General features: G+C 45.9%; 1 protein-coding gene across 2 annotated transcripts in view; it reads left to right on the forward strand.

Annotated features, from left to right (window-relative positions):
* cenph (centromere protein H) overlaps positions 1-16,282 on the forward strand; it is a 44,384-nt gene that overhangs the window by 12,155 nt on the left and 15,947 nt on the right. For both annotated transcript variants that reach the window (XM_070898397.1, XM_070898456.1), the window contains exons 4-6: positions 3,188-3,236; positions 3,354-3,425; positions 4,667-4,723. In XM_070898397.1, coding sequence (XP_070754498.1) covers positions 3,188-3,236; positions 3,354-3,425; positions 4,667-4,723 — 178 coding nt within the window. The remainder of the gene's footprint in view (positions 1-3,187; positions 3,237-3,353; positions 3,426-4,666; positions 4,724-16,282) is intronic.

Below are 16,282 nucleotides of genomic sequence, written 5' to 3' on the forward strand. Positions count from 1 at the left end.
CTTTTGTCTGCCCCCTTTTTTAAACAGAGGCGTTACATTAGCTGCTTTCCAATCCGCTGGTACCTCCCCAGAGTCCAGAGAATTTTGGTAGATTATAACGAATGCATCTGCTATAACTTCCGCCATCTCTTTTAATACCCTGAGATGCATTTCATCAGGACCAGGGGACTTGTCTACCTTGAGTCCCATTAGCCTGTCCAGCACTACCCCCCCTAGTGATAGTGATTATCTCAAGGTCCTCGCTTCCCACATTCCCATGACCAGCAATTTTTGGCATGGTTTTTGTGTCTTCCACTGTGAAGACCGAAGCAAAATAATTGTTTAAGGTCTCAGCCATTTCCACATTTCCCATTATTAAATCCCCCTTCTCATCTTCTAAGGGATCAACATTTACTTTAGTCACCCTTTTCCGTTTTATATATCTGTAAAAGCTTTTACTATCTGTTTTTATGTTTTGCCCAAGTTTACTTTCGTAATCTATCTTTCCTTTTATTGCTTTCTTAGTCATTCTTTGCTGTCGTTTAAAATTTTCCCAATCTTCTAGTTTCTCACTAACCTTGGCCATCTTATACGCATTGTTTTTTAATTTGATACTTTCCTTTATTTCCTTGGTTATCCACGGCTGGTTATCCCTTCTCTTGCCGCCCTTTTTCACTGGAATATATTTTTGTTGAGCACTATGAAAGAGCTCCTTAAAAGTCCTCCACTGTTCCTCAATTGTGCCACCGTTTAGTCTGTGTTCCCAGTCTACTTTGGCCAACTCTGCCCTCATCCCACTGTAGTCCCCTTTGTTTAAGCATAGTACGCTTGTTTGAGACACTACTTCCTCACCCTCAATCAGTATTACAAATTCAACCATACTGTGATCACTCACTCTGAGAGGATCTTTTACTAGGAGATCGTTTATTATTCCTGTCTTATTACACAGGATCAGATCTAAGATAACTTGCTCCCTTGTAGGTTCTGTAACATACTGTTCTAAGAAACAATCCCGTATGCATTCTATGAATTCCTCCTCAAGGCTACCCCATGCGATTTGATTTGACCAATCGATATGTAGGTTAAAATCCCCCATGATTACTGCCGTTCCTTTTTCACATGCCTCCATTATTCCCTTGATTATTGTCCGCCACACCGTGAAGTTATTATTTGGGGGCCTGTAAACTACGCCCACCAGTGACTTTTTCCCCTTACTATCTCTAATCTCCACCCACAATGATTCAACATTTTGTTCATTAGAGCCAATATCGTCTCTCACAACTGCCCTGATATCATCCTTTATTAACAGAGCTACCCCACCTCCTTTCCCTTCTTGTATATCTTTCCGAATTGTCAGATACCCTTGTATGTTTAATTCCCAGTCTTGGCCACCCTGCAACCACGTTTCTGTAATGGCCACCAAATGATACCCATTTGTAATGATTTGTGCCGTCAACTCATTTACTTTATTTCGAATGCTGCGCGCGTTTAGGTAGAGTGTTTTAATACTAATTTTTAAACCATGATTTTTAGTTTTGACCCCTCCTGCAGCCCCTTTATATTCATACATATTGTTCCTTCCTATCACCTTGTGGTTTACACTTACCCCAGTGCTACTCTGCTCTGTTGCCTCCTGCCTTTTGCATTCTTTCTTGGGGTCCTGTTCATCTGAGCTCTCACCCACTCCAACCAGCTCAGAGCCCTCTCCTGGGCTCCGAATACTCCTCGCATTGAGTCACCGAGCTTTCAGGCTTGCCTTTTTATTACACTTTGACCCTTTCGAATTTTGCTGTACTGTGGCCCTTTTTGTTTTTTGCCTTGGGTTTCTCTGCCCTCCACTTTTACTCATCTCCTTTCTGTCTTTTGCTTCTGTCTCCATTTTGTTTCCCTCTGTCTCCCTGTATTGGTTCCCATCCCCCTGCCATATTAGTTTAACGCCTCCCCAACAGCACTAGCAAACACTCCCCCTAAGATATTGGTTCCGGTCCTGCTTAGGTGCAAACCGTCCGGTTTGAACTGGTCCCACCTCCCCCAGAACCAGTTCCAATGCCCCAGGAATTTGAATCCCTCCCTGCTGCACCATTGCTCAAGCCACGTTTTCATCTGAGCTATCCTGCGATTCCTACTCTGACTAGCACGTGGCACTAGTAGCAATCCCGAGATTACTACTTTTGAGGTCCTACTTTTTAATTTAGATCCTAAAATTCGTCCCGTAGGATCTCATCCCTTTTTTTACCTATATCGTTGGTACCAATGTGCACCATGACAACTAGCTGTTCACCCTCCCTTTTCAGAATGTCCAGCACCCTCTGCGAGACATCCTTGACCCATGCACCAGGGAGGCAACATACCATCCTGGAGTCTCGGTTGTGGCTGCAGAAATGCCTATCTATTCCCCTTACAATTGAATCACCTATCACTATCGCTCTCCCACTCTTTTTCCTGCCCTCCTGTGCAACAGAGCCAGCCACGGTGCCATGAACTTGGCTGCTGCTGCCCTCCCCTGATGAGTCATCCCCCTCAACAGTACTCAAAGCAGTGTATCTGTTTTGCAGGGGGATGATCGCAGGGGTCCCCTGCACTACCTTCCTTGCAATGCTCTTCCTGCTGGTCTTCCATTCCCTATCTGGCTGTGGACCTTTCACCTGCGGTAAGACCAACTCGCTACACGTGCTACTCACGTCATTCTCAGCATCGTGGATGCTCCAGAGTAAATCCACCCTCAGCTCTAACTCTGCAACGCGGTCCGTCAGAAGCTGGAGGTGGATGCACTTCCCGCACACGTAGTCATCAGGGACACCGGAAGTGTCCCTGTGTTCCCACATGGTACAGGAGGAGCATATCACGTGACCGAGCTCTCCTGCCATGACTTAACCTTTAGATACACTTAGTTTGGCGACAACACATATGTGACTATAATTTTGCAAACGACATTGAAAATTCAAATAAAATAATGTGAAATTAAACTGTTGGCTGATGGAAGATGCTGTTTTTCAGAATATGATGGATGCTATGTTTACTTCTCACCTCCACCCCACCTCCCATACACACATGCATTCAGAATAGAATGCCCTGCTACCACACAGTGCTTCATCTCTCAGTCTGTAAACTGACCAGCAAAGCTCAACCACCAAAATGAAGCCGATAACAAAAGCTTGTATTTTTTTTTAAATGCCCAGTTTAACTGGTATCTGTATTTTATTGCCAGGTGTTGAAACCAATACAGAGGCCATGTCAGAAGACAACCTGAAAGAAGCGTATGTTGGTGCAATTTACTGTTCTGCTGTGAATTTCATTACCAAGAAACATAATGGAAAGGCAACATGACCTGTCAGTTGTTTGTGGTATGATTATTTTTTAAATGTTTTTGGCAGAATTCAAGTGATTGAAAAGGAATTAGAAGATGCTTCAGTATCTTTCCAGCACAAAACCATGGCACTCCACAGGTACAAAAAAAAAATCCAGATCCCACTTTTGCTCAGGCACATTTATCTTGTTTGTAACTCAATTCCAAATCAAATAAATTGCTTTTTTTATTTTCATTGCTGGGATGTGGGCAAGGCTGGTATTTATTGTCCATTCCTAGTTGCCTTTGAGAAGGTCGTGGTGGGCCACCTCCTTGAACCAATGCAGTCTATGCGGTGAAGATGTTCTCACCATGCTGTTTGGTGGGATGTTCTAGGATTTTGGCCTGGCGATGATGAAGGAACAACGATGTATGTCCAAGTCAGGATGGTGTGTAACTTTGAAGGGAATTTTATTTTTTTATTAAATCTAGACTGCCACAAACCTGTACTGTTAAACACTTCCAAGTAATCTATACTGCATGGATATATACTGTTTTGATGGCTTAGATTTTCCACCTGCACCCGACTTTTTTTTCTTTAACTTAACTGGATGGGCATAGATGGAAACTTTCTCATGAACATGCTCTACCACATCCCCACCTCTTCTCTAACCCTCTCCCCACCATTTTCCAGTTGGCAAACCTGGCATTCTCCCATATATGGGCAGGTGCATGCAAATTGAATTAAAATGAGGTAAATATGGACTCTGCCATATTTCCCACTGTTTTCTCTAATTGGAAGCTGGGACTGTGTTTTAGGCTCCAGTGTTGTAAAGTCAGCAGAGTGGGGGGTGCTTTGGGGTTCTAATGAAGAGGGGTCTGTGTAAGAGCGTTTAGCGTTGTTGTGCATAGGCCCCATCAGCAACAGACAAGTTTATTTGAAGGTTGGTCTTGGTTGCCCCTTCTTCCTATTGTGACAGGCCCCTGAAGCCCCCGGCCTGGTGAGACTCTCTGTAGAGGCCAGGAAAGCTGTCTCTCACGTGCAAACAATTCCAGGGTCAGGGGCATCTCCAGGGCAGGCAGAAGACCCAATCCAATACCAGTGCACTCTCATCATAAAATCCAGGCCAATATCTTTGAATTATGGTGTTGGACCTTCTGTGAAGAGTTGCAAGTTGTAATCTTAGACATGTCTGCCATAAGTTGGATCACTCTGTCAAGCTACTGCTAAAGGCAGATTAATCCATCTTGATGAGCATCAGCCCTATACTTCCTGGATAGCTAACCTAAAGAAACCTATCAGCAGACTACAGTTTTTCCAGCTTTCAGGTGCAAACTTGGGACCCAAAAAGAAGAAACACACAAAATAACTTGCTGTTGCATTCCTTTCTTGTTTCACAGGCTTCAGTACACACATGCACTCCGAGAAGTAGCACAGATGAATAATGAAGAAGGAAAGTAAGTATTTTCACTGCATGAATTTTAGTGAAGGTTATATTGTCTTCTCCATTTGTGTGCATCTGCGCTAAAGTCAAAGTAGATTCTTAAGTCAAATTTCTGCTCCTTAATTTCTATGGGATGAGTTCTCTTGATTGTTAATTTAAATTTGGCCTTCAGTACTGTTACTTTGCAAACATGTTTTGTAACAGGCCTATTGATTGCCACTGTGAGAAGGAAGAGCAATGAACTACATTTATGTAGAAGATAATAGGACCACTGCTTTTCTTGATGTATATTAATGACATGGATGTACAGGGCGTAATTTCAAAATTTGCAGAGGACACAAAACTTGGAAATATAGTGAACAGTGAGGAGGAGAGTAATGGATTTCAGGAAGACAGACTGGTGAAATGGGCGGACACATGACAGATGAAATTTAACGCAGAAAAATGAAGTGATGCATTTTGGCAGAAAGAATGAGGAGCGGACATCTAAACTAAATGGTACAATCCTAAAGGAGGTGCATGAACAGAGACCTGCGGGGGGGGGGAAAAAGGTGTGTGGTGGTGTGCATAAATCGTTGAAGGTGGTAGGGCAGGTTGCGAAAGCAGTTTAAAAAGGCCCATGGGATATAAATAGCGGTGTAGAGTACAGAAGTCTGGGAATTATGATGAACCTGTATAAAACACTGGTTTGGCCCCAACTGGAGTACTCTGTTCAATTCTGGGAACCACACTTTAGGATGGATGTGAAGTCCTTGGAGAAGAACATAAGAAATAGGAGCAGAAGGCGGCCATCTGGCCCCTCGAGCTTGCTCTGCCATTCAATACGATCATGGCTGATCTGATCTTGGCCTCAACTCCACTTCCCTGCCCTCTCCCCATAACCTTATCTCTCAAAAATCCGTCTATCTCCACCTTAAATATATTCAATGACCCAGCCTCCACAGCTCTCTGGTTAGAGATTTCCAATCGTGAGACTCTGAGCGAAGAAATTCCTCCTCATTTCCATTTTAAATAGGTGACCCCTTATTCTGAGACTATGCCCCCTAGTTCTAGATTCCCCCACGAGGGGAAACATCCTCTCTGCATCTACCTTGTCAAGCCCCCTCAGAATCTTATACACTTTAATAAGATCACCTCATTCTTCTAAATTCCAATGAGTATAGGCCCAACCTGCTCAACCTTTCTTCATATGACAACCCCTTCTTCTCCGGAATCAATCTCTTAAACCTTCTCTGAGTTGCCTCCAATGCGAGTATATCCCTCCTTAAATAAGGAGACAAATACTGTACGCAGTACTCCAGGTGTGGTCTCACCAACGTGGTGCAGAAAAGATTTACGAGAATGATTCCAGGAATGAGGGATTGGAGAAGCTGGGGTTGTTCTCCTTGGAGCAAAGAAGATTGAGAGGAGATTTGATAGAGGTGTTCAAAATCATGAGGGTTCTGGACAGAGCAGATAGAGAGAAACTGTTTCCATTGGCAGAAGGATCGAGAACCAGAGGTCACAGATTTAAGGTAATTGGCAAAAGAACTAAAGACGATGTAAGAACAAAAAAATTACGCAGTGAGTGGTTAAGATCTGGCATGGTTAAGATCTCCAGACCCACAGTAATGTGGTTGACTCTTAACTGCACTCCAGGAATGGCTCCTTAGTTGTATAAGGTGGCTCACCAACATATTCTTACGAGGATGTTGCCAGGACAGAGAATTTTAGCTATGAGGCTCGGGTTGTTTTCCTTGGAACATAGGAGGCTGAGGGGAGATTTAATTCGGGTGTATAAAATTATGAGGGGTCTAGATAGAGTGGATAGGATGAACCTATTTCCCCCAGCAAAGGGGTCAATAACCAGGGGGCATAGATTTCAAGTAGTTGGGAGAAGGATTAGCGGGGGAAATGAGGAAATGTTTTTTCACCCAGAGGTTGGTAGAGGCAGAAACTTTCTCCACATTTAAAAAGTACTTGGATGTGCACTTGAAGTGCCATAACCTGCAGAGCTACGGACCAAGAGCCGGAAAATGGGATTAGGTCGGGTGGTTCTTTGTCGGCCGGCATGGCCACAATGGGCTTAAATGGCCTCCTTCCATGCTGTAAATTTCTATGATGCACTACCTGAAAGGGTGGTGGTGGGAGACTCGATCTTATCTTTAAAAAGGGAGTTGAATAAGTATCTGAAGGAAAAAGATTTGCAGGGCTATGGGAAAAGGGTGGGAGAATGGGACTAGCTGAGAGTCGGCACAGGCTCGATGGGCCGAATGACCTCCTTCATGCTGTAACTATTCTGAGAATGGGGGCTAATCAAGCAGTCTTTATAAGAAGTGTATTTTGATTCGGCCCTTGCACAGTAATATTTGGTTATAGTAGTAATACCCGCCCTCCTGTATGGCTCAGAGACAAGGACCATGTACAGTAGACACCGCAAGTCACTGGAGAAATATCACCAACGATGTCTCCGCAAGATCCTACAAATCCCCTGGGAGGACAGGCGCACCAACATCAGCGTCCTCATTCAGGCTAACATCCCCAGCATTGAAGCACTGACCACACTTGATCAGCTCCGCTGGGCAGGCCACATAGTTCGCATGCCAGACACGAGACTCCAAAAGCAAGCGCTCTACTCTCAGCTCCTTCATAAGAACATAAGAATTAGGAACAGGAGTAGGCCATCTAGCCCCTCGAGCCTGCTCTGCCATTCAATAAGATCATGGCTGATCTAGCCGTGGACTCAGCTCCACTTACCCGCCCTCTCCCCGTAACCCTTAATTCCATTGTTGGTTAAAAATTTATCTATCTGTGACTTGAATACATTCAATGAGCTAGCCTCAACTGATTCCTGGGACAGAGAATTCCACAGATTCACAACCCTCTGGGAGAAGAAATTCCTTCTCAACTCAGTTTTAAATTGGCTCCCCTGTATTTTGAGGCTGTGCCCCCTAGTTCTAGTCTCCCCTACCAGTGGAAACAACCTCTCTGCCTCTATCTTGTCTATCCCTTTCATGATTTTAAATGTTTCTATAAGATCACCCCTCATCTTTCTGAACTCCAATGAGTAAAGACCCAGTCTACTCAATCTATCATCATAAGGTAACCCCCTCATCTCTGGAATCAGCCTAGTGAATCGTCTCTGTACCTCCTCCAAAGCCAGTATATCCTTCCTTAAGTAAGGTGACCAAAACTGCATGCAGTACTCCAGGTGTGACCTCACCAATACCCTATACAGTTGCAGCAGGACCTCCCTGCTTTTGTACTCCATCCCTCTTGCAATGAAGGCCAACATTCCATTCGCCTTCCTGATTACCTGCTGCACCTGCAAACTAACTTTTTGGGATTCATGCACAAGGACCCCCAGGTCCCTCTGCACCGCAGCATGTTGTAATTTCTCCCCATTCAAATAATATTCCCTTTTACTGTTTTTTTTTCCCAAGGTGGATGACCTCACATTTTCCGACATTGTGTTCCATCTGTCAAACCTTAGCCCATTCGCTTAACCTATCCAAATCTCTTTGCAACCTCTCTGTATCCTCTACACAACCTGCTTTTCCACTAATCTTTGTGTCATCTGCAAATTTTGTTGCACTACACTTTGTCCCCTCTTTCAGGTCATCTATGTATATTGTATCGGTCCCAGCACCGATCCCTGTGGCACACCACTAACCACCGATTTCCAACCCGAAAAGGACCCATTTATCCCGACTCTCTGCTTTCTGTTCGCCAGCCAATTCTCTATTCATGCTAATACATTTCCTCTGACTCCGCGTACCTCTATCTTCTGCGGTAACCTTTTGTGTGGCACCTTATCGAATGCCTTTTGGAAATCTAAATACACCATATCCATCGGTACACCTCTATCCACCATGCTCGTTATATCCTCAAAGAATTCCAGTAAATTAGTTAAACATGATTTCCCCTTCATGAATCCATGTTGCGTCTGCTTGATTGCACTATTCCTATCTAGATGTCCTGCTATTTCTTCCTTAATGATAGTTTCAAGCATTTTCCCCACTACAGATGTTAAACTAACCGGCCTATAGTTACCTGCCTTTTGTCTGCCCCCTTTTTTAAACATGGCAAATGAGCCAAAGGTGGGCAGCGGAAACATTACAAGGACACCCTGAAAGCCTCCCTGATAAAGTGCGACATCCCCACTGACACCTGGGAGTCCCCGGCCAAAGACCACCCTAAGTGGAGAAAGTGTACCCGGGAGGGCGCTGAGCACCTCGAGTCTCACCGCCAAGAGCATGCAGAAATCAAGCGCAGGCAGCGGAAAGAGCGTGCGGCAAACTAGTCCCACCCACCACTTCCCTCAACACACCTGTGACAGTCTGTGGCTCTCGTATTGGACTGTTCAGCCACCTAAGAACTCACTTCAAGAGTGGAAGCAAGTCTTCCTCGATTCCGAGGGACTGCCTAAGATATATTTGGAATTCCTTTAGGCATCAAAGTTTAAGCTTTCAGAGCATCCAACAGAGCTGAAATCTGTTAGAATAATCCCGAAAGCATTTTGGCAATTACCAGCATTTAGCTGAAAGTGAAACATAACTTAATTGCAGAAGATATAAAATAGTTGAGAGCCTCTTCGAAAATTCAATAGTTGTGCAGTTAATATGCACAGTCCTTGCTTTATCAGATTAGCAGTTCAGCATTTTTATATGTAGTCTATTGTGTTCCTAACACAGATGAGACTGCACACAGGGAGGTTAAAGTAACAGTGACCTCAGTCTTTATTAAAACACTCCAGAGTGAGTAACTGGCCTCAGGGGTTGGCTTATATACAGTGCTCCCAAGGGATGCTGGGATCCCTTGGGACTTCAGGGGATGCGCTCCCTGGTGGCGGAACATGGGAGTGCATACATTACAGATACACAACATCACTCCAACCGCCCCCCCACCCCCCCCCCCAAAGTCAAAGTGAAAACTATTTGCAAGGTGAGGCAGTCAGGAGCCTTTCTTTCCCAGTCTGTGAACCGCAGTCTCGTTTGGTCCAGGTGCTTTCTGCAAATTTGTCCATTGTCTAGTTTGACTACAAACACCCTACTCCCTTCTTTAGCTATCACCGTGCCCGCGATCCACTTGGGATCATGTCCATAGTTTAGCACATACACAGGGTCATTCAGATCAATTTCCCATGACACAGTGGCGCAACCATCATTTACATTTTATTGCTGCCGCCTGCTCTCTACCTGATCATGCAGGTTGGGGTGAACCAGCGAGAGTCTGGTTTTAAGTGTCCTTTTCATGAGTAGCTCAGCCGAGGGCACCCCTATGAGTGAGTGGGGTCTCGTGCGGTAGCTGAGCAGTACTCGGGTCAGGCGGGTTTGGAGTGAGCCTTCTGTGACTCATTTAAGGCTCTGTTAGATTGTTTCTACTGCCCGCTTTGCCTGCCCATTGGAGGCTGGTTTAAACGGGGCCGAGGTGACATGTTTGATCCCATTGCAGGTCATGAATTCTTTAAATTCGGCACTGGTGAAACATGGCCCGTTGTCACTGACCAGTCTGTCAGTCAGGCTGTGGGTGGCAAACATGGCCCTCAGGCTTTCAGTGGTGGCGGTGGCGATGCTTCCCGACATGATTTCACATTCAATCCATTTTGAAAAAGCATCCACCACCACCAGGAACATTTTACCGACAAATGGGTCCGCATAGTCGACACGGATCCTCGACCATGGTCTGGAGGGCCAGGACCACAAACTTAGTGGTGCCTCTCTGGGCGCGTTGCTCAACTGAGCACACGCTGCATTGCCATACACAGGACTCTAAGTCAGAGTTGATACCGAGCCACCACACGTGGGATCTGGCTATCGCTTTCATCATTACTATACCCGGGTATGTGCTGTGGAGCTCCAAGATGAACATCTCCCTGCGCTTTTTGGGTAGCACTACGCGGTTACCCCACAGCAGGCAGTCTGCCTGAATGGACAGCTCGTCCTTTTGCCGCGGGAACGGCTTTTTTAGCTCGTGCATTTCAACGGAGATGCTGGCCCAGCTCCCATGCAGAACACAGTTTTTTACTAGGGACAGCAGAGGATCTTGGCTGGTCCAAGTCCTAATCTGGCGGGCTGTGACAGGTGATTTATCATTTTCAAACGCTTCCATGACCATCAACAAGTCTGCGGGCTGCGCCACCATCAAGTTTGCAGGCTGCGCTATTTCCACCCCCGTGGTGGGCAATGGTAGCCGACTGAGAGTATCCGCACAGTTCTCGGTGCCTGGCCTGTGGCGGATGGTATAGTTATACGCTGATAGCACGAGTGCCCATCTTTGTATGTGGGCTGAGGCATTCGTATTTATCCCCTTGTTTTCAGCGAACAGGGATATGAGGGGCTTGTAATCAGTTTCCAGCTCAAATTTGAGGCCAAACAGGTACTGATGCATTTTTTTTACCCCAAACACACACGCTAATGCCTCTTTCTCAATCATGCTGTAGGCCCTCTCAGCCTTAGACAAGCTCCTGGAGACATAGGCGACAGGTTGCAACTTACCCACAATGTTAGCTCGTTGTAATACACACCCGACTCCGTAGGACGATGCATCACATGCTAGCACAAGTCTTTTACACGGGTTATACAATACAATCAGCTTGTTGGAGCATAAAATGTTTCTGGCTTTCTCAAAAGCAATTACTTGATTTCATCCCCATACCCAGTTCTCACCTTTATGCAATAACACATGTAAGGGCTCTAAGAGGGTGCTTAACCCCGGTAGGAAGTTACCAAAATAGTTGAGGAGTCCCAGGAATGACCGCAGCTCTGTGACGTTCTGTGGCCTGGGCACGTTCCTGTTCAGTTTTAATGTAAAATATATTTTATTCAAAAGTTTAAAATAACTTAACTTTAATAAAAAATGATTCTTGTATCAAACTTTACTTTAAGATCACTCAAAGATCACTTATAAACTTGTAAATTTACATAACTTATAAAAAAAATTTATTTGAGAAGTTACAACAGTAAAATATTAATGACAACAACAGCAGCAAAGAAAGGCTGCACCCATCTCTCCTCCACCTTATTCTAAGACCGCCCGCTGCACTTGGTCTTAGACACTCCACCACCCCTGCCTGCAGGCAATGTCGCAGTGTTTCTGGGCTTGATACCAAGCTTATTCTTTCTAACATCTCGGGTACTGCGCACCTCTTGAGGGTGGGGGCCGTCAGCTTCAGGCAGCAAGTTGGAGGGTCCGGCTTTGGGCTCTTTAGAGACTGGTGTGGGGATTGGAGTGGGAGTGACAGTTGATTCTGTCAATGGAGGCGGGGTCGGGGCGTGTTCCCTTATTGCAGCAGCTAACTCCAACATGCCGTCCCTCATGCGCCTTGACAGTGTCTCAACGACCTGCAACATTCCCTCCCTCATGGCTAGTGACGTGGTTTGCACTCCTTCTGACATTCCCTCCCTCATGGCCACTATTCCCTCACTGATGGTCCTGGATATCGTTCCCATTTCTCATGAGTGTTGTTACTTCTCCCGACAGTCCCGCTTCCTCATCACTCACCCCATTGATGGCGTCCAGGAGTGATCGGGTAAGGTCAATGCTCTGCGCACTCAATGACATCATCTGAACCACATCTGTTAGATCCTGCACCTCAGGAGAGCGCGGTCGAGCTCTCCTTCCCCTCCTCCCCATGGGTGTGGCTCGCACCCCAACACTGGGACCCGCAGCCTGGGACGGTGGGGCCCTGGGTGTGCCTCGCTGCACCCCACCACTGGGACCTGCAGCCTCGGAAGGTGGGGCCCTGGATGTGACTCGCTGCACCCCACCACTGGGACCTGCAGACTCGGAAGGTGGGACCCTGGATGTGCCTCGCTGCAGCACACCATGGGACCCGCAACCTCGGAAGGTGTGAAACCACGGAATGTCCCACCAACACTCAAACCACTAGTCACGGAAGGGGCTGTCACCTCCATGAGCAGCACCTCCTCCAAAGTCAGTACAACAGTGGGAGCTTCATCTAGCTCCATCCCCTCACCCCTATGTTCTTGGTCTGAAGGGTTGGATTGGAAGAAGTTCTCCCCTTCAGACTTGTCCGCATCTGAATCTTCTGCATAGTCAGGGTTGGCCTCAAGTACTGCAAAATATAACAGTCAAATGGTTAGCAGTAGAGGAGGGGGCAGGATGGGTGGCATGAGAAGGCTCACACATCGTAGGCCAGGCAGCAGGTTGATTTGAAGGGCCACGATGAATTTGCACGACTTGCCCTCTCCCTTGAGTGTGGGCCCAGCTTGTGCAGTACTGATTGCTTTTTTCCAGGCAAGACCCATCAAAGCAAGACCCTCTTCCAAGGATGTCAGTGGGTGCAGATTTGCCGGGCCTCCTCCTCTTCGAGTTCTTTCCCTTTTCTTGTGTGCCACTTTCCTCTGCAAAGATGAAAATGCAACTTTTTAGAGAGGCTGTCTTTCTGCTGGGTGGGACACATACAGCTGGTCACATTTACAATTGCATTGAATAAATGAAAATATTACTTACACAAACTACTTGACCAAGGTCCTGCCATTTCTTTTTACATTGGCCTCTAGATCTCATGATGTTCACCACTGTGCAGTAATCTTCTGCAACTTGGTTCCAGTGTTTCTTCTTTTCTTTTGGTGGAACTTTTATGTGACCTCTGCTGGTGTCCAGCTCCTGCCATCTGCTCTCAATCACAGTAACTAGTGCTTCCACTTCTTCCTGTAAGAAATTCTTGGTCCTTGCACTGCGTTGCATCTTGTACTGCTGCAGCTCCGATTTTTCCAATGCTCTCACAAAGCACTTGTACCACACACAACTGGCTCTTTAAAAATGGCAGATGGCCAAATCCGAGCTGTAGTGAACATGTGCGTCCATTGGAATGACGTCAAAAACTTAACTTTTTTTTCCCGCGCATACACAGAAGGTTTGGCATTATTTTTTGGCGCAGACAGCAGGCTCCACCACCCCGACTGGACAGGCTGTGCGGCGCCAAATTTGAATTATACATCGGGGAAATTTTGGCAAAATATTTCTGGCCTAGAAAAACGGGCGTAACTCTGGCAATACGCCAGAAAACAAGCTTGGGTAAAATTGAGCCCATTGAGTACAACATCAAAGAGGTAATGCAAAACTTACACAAATCATTGACTAGACCATGGTTAAAATTGTGTGTCTAGTTTTGGGCTTCTTACTTTAGGAAATATATCAAGACTATAGAGAGGGTACAGAAGAAGTTCACTAAGCCAATAACAGCGACGCAAGGGTTTAGAACATAAGAAACAGGAACAGGAGTAGGCCATACGGCCCCTCGAGCCTGCTCCACCATTCAATAAGATCATGGCTGATCTGATCATGGACTCAGCTCCACTTCCCTGCCTGCTCCTCATAACCCCTTATCCCCTTATCGATTAAGAAACTGTCTATTTCTGTCTTAAATTGATTCAATGTTCCAGCATCTACAGCTCTCTGAGGCAGCGAATTCCACAGTTTTACAACCCTCTAGGAGAAGAAATTTCTCCTCGTCTCTGTTTTAAATGGGCGGACCCTTATTCTAAGATCGTGCCCTCTAGTTCTAGTCTTCCCCCATCAGTGGAAACATCCTCTCTGCATCCACCTTGTCAAGCCCCCTCATAATCTTACTCATTTTGATAAGATGACCTCTCATTCTTCTGAATTCCAATGAGTAGAGGCCCAACCTACTCAACCGTTCCTCATAAGTCAACCCCCTCATCCCTAGTGAACCTTCTCTGAACTGCCTCCAAAGCAAGTATATCCTTTCGTAAATATGGAAACCAAAACTGCACGCAGAATTCCAGGTGTGGCCTCACCAATACCTTGTATAGCTGTAGCAAGACTTCCCTGCTTTTATACTCCATCCTCTTTGCAATAAAGGCCAAGATACCATTGGCCTTCCTGATCACTTGCTGTACCTGCATACTATCCTTTTGTGTTTCATGCACAAGTACCCCCAAGTCCCGCTGTATTGCGGCACTTTGCAATCTTTCTCCATTTAAATAATAACTTACTCTTCAATTTTTTTCTGCCAAAGTGTATAACCTCACACTTTCCGACATTATACTCCATCTGCCAAATTTTTGCCCACTCACTTAGCCTGTCTATGTCTTTTTGCAGATTCTTTGTGTCCTCCTCACACATTGCTTTTCCTCCCATCTTTGTATCATCAGCAAACTTGGCTACGTTGCACTCAGTCCTTTCTTCCAAATCGTTAATATAGATTGTAAATAGTTGGGATCCCGGCTCTGATCCCTGCGGCACCCCACTAGTTACTGGTTGCCAACCAGAGAATGAACCATTTATCCTGACTCTCTGTTTTCTGTTAGTTAGTCAATCCTCTATCCATGCTAATAATATATTATCCCCAACCCCATGAACTTTTATCTTGTGCAGTAATTTTTAATGTGGCACCTTGTCAAATGCCTTCTGGAAGTCCAAATACACCACATCCACTGGTTTCCCTTTATCCACCTTGTTCGTTACATCCTCAAAGAATTCCAGCAAATTTGTCAAACATGACTTCCCCTTCATAAATCCATGCTGACTCTGCTTTTCCAAATGTCCTGTTACTAATTCTTTAATAATGGACTCCAACATTTTCCCAACCACAGATGTTAGGCTAATTGGTCTATGGTTTCCTGTTTTTTGTCTGCCTCCTTTTTTAAATAGGCATGTTACATTTGCAGTTTTCCGATCTGCTGGGACCTCCCCAGAATCCAGGGAATTTGGTAAATGACAACCAATGCATCCACAATCCCTGCCGCTACTTCTCTTAAGATCCTAGGATGCAAGCCATCAGGTCCAGGGGATTTATCTGCCTTTAGTCCCATTGGGCCCAAGTTTCCACACGATAAAAAACGGGCGCCCCTCTGAGCTGGGCGCCCGTTTTTCGCGCATAAAACAGCGCCGGAAAAAAAACTCGCGATTCTGGAGCGCCCTGCAGCTCCTTGTCTGTTTGGCGCGGCGCCCAGGGGGGCGGAGCCTACACTCACGCCGATTTTGTAAGTGGGAGGGGGCGGGTAATATTTAAATTAGTTTTTTTCCTGCCGGCAATGCTGCGCGTGCGCGTTGAAGCGTTCGCGCACGCGCAGTGTGAAGGAAACATTGGCACTCGGCCATTTTTGTAGTTCTTTGTAGCTGTTTAATTTTTGAACATTTTTTAATAAAAGCACATTGCCATCAGCACATCAGCACTGAGAAGGCTGCAGGAAGCCTCAGAAAGTTGAGGCAACCGTTTCCCGACGACCTCCCCCTTTTGCCGTTGGGAAATGGCTCCTCAATTTCTAAGGCTTCCTGCAGCCTTCTGTCTCCTTCCCTCCCTCCCTCCCGCCGTCTGGAACGGCTTCCTTCCCCCCACGTTCGGTCGGCGGTCGGCTCCCTCCCGCCATCTGGAACGGCTCCCCTCTTCCCCCCCCCCCCCCCCCCCCGCGTTCGGGAACGGCTGCCTCGTTTTGTGAGGCTTGCTGCAGCATTCTCCCTGGCTGAAGCACTTTCACACAGGTAGGAAGATGGTTTATTTAATCTTTTCTTTGATTATAAATGTTTATTCAGGTTGGATTTATTTGTATAATATTTGTATAAGTATAAATAAGGATTTATTGTAGAATTTAATGACTTCCCT

The sequence above is a fragment of the Pristiophorus japonicus genome, chromosome 1 (genome assembly GCF_044704955.1).
Source record: "Pristiophorus japonicus isolate sPriJap1 chromosome 1, sPriJap1.hap1, whole genome shotgun sequence".
Classification (NCBI taxonomy): Eukaryota; Metazoa; Chordata; class Chondrichthyes; family Pristiophoridae; genus Pristiophorus; species Pristiophorus japonicus.